Genomic DNA, 7,583 nt, shown 5'->3' with positions numbered 1-7,583 from the left:
GGGATTTGTTAACTCAAGTCTCTTCAGCTTAGCACTTAACCTTGCTCTAAAAACCCATTATAAGGCATAAATAGATTAGATAAACTGGCAATAGGATTCCAGTCTGAGACTGGATGAGTTCCATGTCAATCCATAAATGATAGTCTATCTGTCATTAGGAATCAAATATTTTCACCAGGAGAACAAAGAGGGAGAATCACTTTTCCCAAGATCGTTTTTTTCCCCTAATATTTTAAACTATTTCTGTATCCTTGAGGAGTTCAAAAGTATTGTGGTTTATGTAGCATAGTTAGAAATTCTTTTGTAAAAATGAGAAATCTCAGCTCAGGCTTCTTTTCCCAGGAACTCCACCCCCTCCTCCAAATTTCTAGATTGAACAAGGTGTCTCTCCGCAATGCTCCCAAAACACTGGTAGCTGACCTCTTTCTTAGGGCTTTCCAATTTATATCAATGAATCTATGTATGTATATGTATGACTGAAACATTATGCTGTACACCAGAAATTAACACATGGTAAACTGACTATACTTCAATAAAAAAATCAAGATCAAAATAATCTGTCTGTCATCCCCACTAGACCAAAGTATCCGCAAAAGAGAAAAAAATATATATATATCTCATCTTGTATCTAACATTTAGTAGGCATTACAACTTAATGGAAAAACCAGTGGCTGATTATCCATTTAACAGAGACATAAGGGATCTCTTATATAGCAAGATTATTTTGCATGCTTAAAGTATATTTCAAAACACATAGTTTTGAGGAAAATCATGTCTTTAATAAAATGAAGTTAAGATTTAGACATATAAATTATTAAAATAAATAATAAGGTTACCTGGTAAAGCATAGCAATAATTATGAATTACAAGTCTGAAAGGTTGGAAGTTAACTACTATATTATTCCCTGGATTGGTTATATTTATAGAAGGTGTTCAATTCATCTGATTCAACTGTAGAAGGAAAATATTTACAGTATAACTTCTTTTCAATTACAAATGAACTACAATTACATATGTATCACACTGTTTTTTTTCTTATTGAAAGTATTTTCATTAACACTTAACATCTGAGCTTCCCTTTTTGAGATCAGATGTTGTGAAAGGTACCAACAAATTTGTATAGAATTATCAATTACTAGACCTGAGATCTTAGAAATTCTCACTTCAAAATTATATTGAAGCTCTAAAGCAAAAATCCAACTCGTTAGAATGTTAAAGTTGACTCATATAAAAGAGAGAGAACTTTTTTTTTTCAAATACGTAAGGTTTTTTAAAACAATGCTGCTTGTGGTAATGATATGAAATATGACTTTACATATTCATAATGTGTCTTCTTTTCCTCTCGGAGCATACTGAGGAATGGTAACGTAATTTCTTTGTGGGCAGTGAAGGAAAAAAAAGTCCTGCCTTAAAACTTTCTTACAACGATGACAGCAACAGCGACAGCAACAGGAAACCCTTATCACAAGATGTTAGAACAGAGATGAGATTTAATTGCAGTTAGCCATGTCTAACTGACAGATTTCTTTCTTTCTAAAGGAAATTGTGCAAAGCATTTGATTTCAAGCCTCAAAGATTTTGATAAAAGAAAAAAAAAGAACTGCAGTTTTTGCCACAAAAAGACAGGTGGCGTAAGCATGCAACTTTTTTTTTTTTTTTTAAATACATAAAGTGATTATTTTCTCTCGGGTTCTTTGAAAAAATCTCGCTTGTGCTCGGGTTTGTGGCTGAGCCCGGTGACGTCAGTGTGGCAGTGCGGAGTCAGGCGCGGCGGCTCCCTATAAGCCGAGGAGCTGTCCGGGTGCTGAAACAGTCCGACCAGCTCACGCAGCGGACCAGGAGGAACATGCTGTGGACCTTCTCTGCCATATAAAAAAAGAGGTAGGACTGCTTTTCTCTTCGATTTACTGGAAAGTTCTAATTTGCGTGTTCTCTCCTTAATTCCTAACTAAGAAGAAAAAGACCATTTGACAAGCTTATATCTATAGAAAAATTGAACAGCAACCTGCTGCACATCGGCCAATGTAATGACACTATATACGTGTACATATATATATGATTGAATCTATAATTTATACCACTTGTTGTTGGGTATTTACTAACCACAATGTTATTTAGACAGTCATATGTAAGAAGCGTGAAAAAGTTATGCATTTTTGTGTTAATGTATTATTAATGTAAAGTTAACCAAGCCTGATATTTTGTTTCTTCCCTTAATTTATTGTTTCTTCCCCCAAGAACTAAATACAAGGCCAGGGATGCAATTTATATGCTTAGTATTTTTAACAGTAGGTTTCCAATGATTCCAAAGCTGTTAAACATGTTAGTTATAGAGGCAACCAATTTTGGAATTAGTTTTTTTTTCCCCTTTGACATTTACCTTGCAAGAGCTCAAATTTAAATAAATATATAGAATTATTTTCTCAGCTGGTATACTATGAAAGGCTTCCATTATTATTTTCTAATTTTAGCCCTAGGAAAGTTAGATTCGAAAGAGCTTTTCCATTTATTCAGTGTGAAATATTATCTTGGGTTATAGGTTGGATATGACAATGAATTACAGAGAGATCATAATTTGGAATACATGAGGAAAACATTCATAACTGTATAAACTATCATTATTATTATGCTTTGATTAAAAGAGATTGTATAATATTTTGCTAAATATTTTGAATGGAACAAGTGTTTCTTTTTTCTGTATCCTAACTAGTTGAATTGCTCAAATTTGATATATCCAGCTTCATTTGTCATTGCTCTAGTCTAATTTCAATAGAAAAGACATTTTAAATCATGAGGCTTTAGTTCAAACCCAAACAGGACATTAGAGCTGTTGAAACCATCTTCACGACTTAAGAGCTGCTACCTGGGAAAGAAATCCCCTGAGTCTTACTCAAAGGCAATAACTATGTCATCCAAACTGAATCTGAATAAATGACAAACGATAGTGCTTGTTAGGCTGTGGTTTAAATAGCTGCATTGAATATTATGCCCTGACTCCACAGCAAAGCCCACCAACACGATAATGATTTTAAAGACCAACCCACATGTTAAGACTACTTCAGGATAACGATTTCAAGGGAAATAGGTTCACTAAGATTCTTAAAATTACTATTTCAAATGCCAATGTTGAAAATTGATCAACAAACTTAATCTTGAAGTAACATAAAGAAGAATGAATAATGTAATTTTACTTAAACCTAAGAATTTATGAATAAAATTCTCTCTAGTAAACACTGACTCATAGTAAATATTTTAGAAGTTTTCTCTGACATGCCTTTAAAGATTTTGTCTTCAGTAAACTAAGTCATCAAGTTAATGGTGATATTTTAAGTAAATATGTGTATTTAATAGCTAATTTTAATAAATAAATCTATGCTAATAAATTTCTGTAAGTACAACCATTTTTACATTATAAAAACTGAAAACATTACTTAAATGTCAATATGATTTAGTGAACAGTGATACTTTTTACAATTGATGTCTAAGCTAACAGGTAATTGTACCCACATAGCTTATATATTCAAAACCATTATGCAGGTAAGATATCATTTAACAAACTTATAAAATTCCTTTATATTTATTTTATTTGTAACAAAAACTGCAAACATTAAAATAGATTTTTTTAAATGTTAGCAATGCCAAATGTAAAACACATAAAAACTAATCCTCTTGCTAATTCATACGTGAGACTGTCAGGCTTTGGAGAAAAAAAAAATGAATGAAGATTTTTAAGTAGGAAGAATTCAACACATTGTCTGTATTTATCTAAATTGGGAGTTACATAGTGGTTATTTTAAGATTTTTCTAACAGTATGAGTCATTTAAGATTTCATAGGTCCACACCAAAATAGACATAGACATAAGTCAAGCTGAATCTGAACACTCACAAGTTCAGAAATAGACTGGTAAAGAAAAACTTATGTTCTCTCTGTAGCATCTGTTATTATTTACTATACACTCTTGAGGGCTGATAAAAAATATAATCATGATTGCATTTATATGACAGTCACAATAAAATTACTAGAAGAAATATGAAGCACAGATATTTTAAAACAGTTTATATTTTAGTATGTTTACACAGAAATAAACTTCATTGGATATCATGGATTTTTTTTTTTTTTTTGTAGTTCTGGCTATTATCCTTGTATATCCTGACAGTACATGTGTGTCGTCACATGTCAGTCAAGACGAGTGATTATGAAATGCCAGACTTCCAAATTAAATGTTTTGGAATTCAATGTATAAATAAATACTTCTTTGGGGGTATTAAAAAAAAACTTCATTGGGTTTGCCTAGTAACTGGGACCTGGGGAGACCCATATTCTGGAAGTTATTAAGGTATAGATCTTCCAAAATGAATAGCTGGATTTGGTGTCAGATTGAGAGCAAGTTATTTCTGAAAATGTATGTGAATGGGACTCATCCACAAGATAATTCAGTATGATTTACATTTACATGGTATATCATTCATCATATATAATCAGGTCATTGCTGCTGTGTTTCTACAACAAAATTAGATGGACAATTCCAGAACTAAATCACATGTTTTTTGATATGGAGATAGCTCTGTGTGTGTGTATGTGTGCATGACATGTTTCAAATTAAGCCAACTAATTTTTTTTTTTTTTGCCAGTGACTGATAGAAATGCTATACAAGATAACTAAAACTCATTTTGAAAAGCCTTTATTAAACAGAAAACAATGTATACTAAAAAGCAAAGAGTATATTTTATTAATTAAAAAATAAAACTTGAGAAAACTCATATCAGTGTTTTTGCTATTATTTTAACCAAGAGAATGCCACACAAATTTGATGCAAATGAGTAAAAATTTTGCTAAAGATTCATGTGGTTAGCTTGTGGAGAGTGTGTAGAAAATCTTTGTAGATTTTAAAAAGTCATTCTAAACTAATGTGAAATAATCTCTGCTTTGTTTTTTTCCTTCTCAATGGTCAATTACTTTTTTTTTGTTATGCATCTACCAGTCTGTTTCATTTGTGTTAACTCATGCTTTCTGTGCTTTAAGGGAATCTTTCAAACATGGCAGAAACTAAGACTCACTGGCTTGGAGCAGCCCTGTCTCTCATCCCTTTAATTTTCCTCCTCTCTGTGGCCGAAGCAGCTTCATTTCAGAGAAACCAGCTGCTTCAGAAGGAACCAGATCTCAGATTAGAAAATGTCCAAAAGTTTCCCAGTCCTGAAATGATCAGGGCTTTGGAGTACATAGAAAAGCTCCGACAACAAGCTCACAAAGAAGAAAGCAACCCAGACTACAATTCCTACCAAGGTGTCTCTGTTCCCCTTCAGCAAAAAGAAAATGGTGATGAAAGTCACTTGCCAGAAAGTTCAAGGGATTCCCTGAGTGAAGATGAGTGGATGAAGATAATACTTGAAGCTTTGAGACAGGCTGAAAATGAGCCCCAGTCTGTACCAAAAGAAAATAAACCCTATGCCTTGAATGCAGAAAAGAACTTTCCAGTGGATGTGCCTGATGATTACGAGACTCAACAGTGGCCAGAGAGAAAGCTCAAGCACATGCGATTCACCCCAATGTATGAAGAGAATTCCAGGGACAACCCCTTTAAGCGCACAAATGAAATAGTGGAGGAACAATATACTCCTCAAAGTCTCGCTACTTTGGAATCTGTCTTCCAAGAGCTTGGGAAGCTGACGGGACCAAACAACCAGAAGCGTGAGAGAGTTGATGAGGAGCAAAAACTTTACGCAGACGATGAAGATGATCTCTACAAGGCCAATAACATTGCCTATGAAGATGTGGTTGGGGGGGAAGATTGGAACCCAGTAGAAGAAAAAATAGAGAGTCAAACCCAGGAAGAGGTAAGAGACAGCAAAGAGAATGTAGAAAAAAATGAACAAATCAATGACGAAATGAAGCGTTCAGGGCAGTTGGGTCTCCAGGATGACGATCTTCAAAAAGACAGGAAAGACCAACTCTCAGATGATGTCTCCAAAGTAATTGCCTATCTGAAAAGGCTAGTGAATGCTGCAGGCAGTGGGAGGCCACAGAATGGGCAAAGTGGCGAAAGAGCAGCCAGGCTTTTTGAGAAGCCACTTGACGCTCAGTCTGTTTATCAGCTGATTGAAATCTCAAGGAATTTACAGATACCCCCTGAAGACTTAATTGACATGCTCAAAACTGGAGAGAAGCCAAATGGATCAGCAGAACCAGAGCAGGATCTTGAAATTCCTGCTGACCTAGATGACATCTCAGATGTTGACTTAGACCATCCAGATCTGTTCCAAAATAAGATCCTCTCCAAGAATGGCTACCCCAAAACACCTGGTCGTGGTGGGACAGAGTCCTTACCAGATGGGCTCAGTGTTGAGGACATTTTAAATGTTTTAGGGATGGAAAATGCAGCAAATCAAAAGCCTCCATATTTTCCCAATCAGTACAACCGAGAGAAGGTTCTGCCAAGACTCCCCTATGGTCCTGGAAGATCTAGAGCCAGCCAACTTCCCAAAGCTGTCTGGATGCCAGATGTTGAAAACAGGCAAATGACATACGAAAATCTGAATGACAAGGATCAGGAATTAGGAGAGTACTTGGCCAGGATGCTAGTTAAATACCCTGAGATCATGAATTCAAACCAAGTGAAGCGAGTTCCCAGCCAAGGCTCATCAGAAGATGACTTACAGGAAGAGAACCAAATCGAGCAGGCCATCAAAGACCATTTGAATCAACATGGCTCTCAGGAGACTGACAAACTGGCCTCGGTAAGCAAAAGGCTCCCTGTGGGGCCCCCGAAGAGTGATGATTCTCCAAACAGACAGTACTTGGATGAAGATCTGTTAATGAAAGTGCTGGAATACCTCAACCAAGAAAAGGCAGAAAAGGGAAGGGAGCACATTGCTAAGAGAGCCATGGAAAACATGTAAGCAGCGTTCGCTAACTGCCCTGCTTTCACTCCTCCCACCCCAAGCAAACCCTAACATTTCTCTTTAGTGTGCTGACCTCTATCTTGTTAACACTGTAATACCTTTAAATGATGCACAAGCAGATGATTCCATTTCACTGGGGTGTCTGCTTCACTTGCTCTGAGCTCTTCTCTTGTGTACGGATATGTGTAAATGTTATGACTCCTGAATAAAAATATAATCATATCTCTTATTTAAGAAAGATATCTATGATAGTGTTTGACAGTGTTTAATAATGTGTCCAATGGCTGTGGCATTGCTGATGCTCACATACGATAAAGAGTGTCCTATAATTCTCTTGAAAGTTTTTAATATTTATTGAATTATTTTGTTACTGTCTGTAGTGTTTTGTGGAGTACTGGAGCAAAAAAAAATAAAGCATTATAAATATATAGTTTTATTTACAAGGCCTTTTCTATTGTGTGTTTTATTGTTGATTAATAAATGTTATTTCTGGACAACTGTGGGTTATTCATTCTGGATAACCAGAGACAATGACTATGGAGCAAGCAGTATGGAGCCAAAAGAGAAAATTGTTGCAATTGTTACCTTCCACGGTCAATCCAGGTAAGAAATAATGAATTTTAAATGTATGATCATATTATATGTTTGTAGAATGCAACATCCTCCAACAGCTCACAACTT

At 35.2% G+C, this 7,583-nt stretch overlaps 1 protein-coding gene across 1 annotated transcript; it reads left to right on the top strand.

The window, feature by feature from the left end:
• The first annotated feature begins 1,776 nt into the window (after nucleotides 1-1,776).
• SCG2 (secretogranin II) lies at nucleotides 1,777-7,330 on the top strand. The gene is made up of 2 exons (XM_010979109.3): nucleotides 1,777-1,881; nucleotides 5,026-7,330. Exon 2 carries the CDS (start codon nucleotides 5,040-5,042, stop codon nucleotides 6,897-6,899), a length of 1,860 nt encoding a protein of 619 aa, XP_010977411.3. The 5' UTR covers nucleotides 1,777-1,881; nucleotides 5,026-5,039; the 3' UTR covers nucleotides 6,900-7,330.
• The last annotated feature ends 253 nt before the right edge of the window (nucleotides 7,331-7,583 follow it).

The sequence above is a fragment of the Camelus dromedarius genome, chromosome 4 (genome assembly GCF_036321535.1).
Source record: "Camelus dromedarius isolate mCamDro1 chromosome 4, mCamDro1.pat, whole genome shotgun sequence".
In the NCBI taxonomy this organism is placed as follows: Eukaryota; Metazoa; Chordata; class Mammalia; order Artiodactyla; family Camelidae; genus Camelus; species Camelus dromedarius.
Note: the sequence above shows the minus strand (reverse complement) of the source record. Positions and strands in the feature narration are given on the sequence as shown.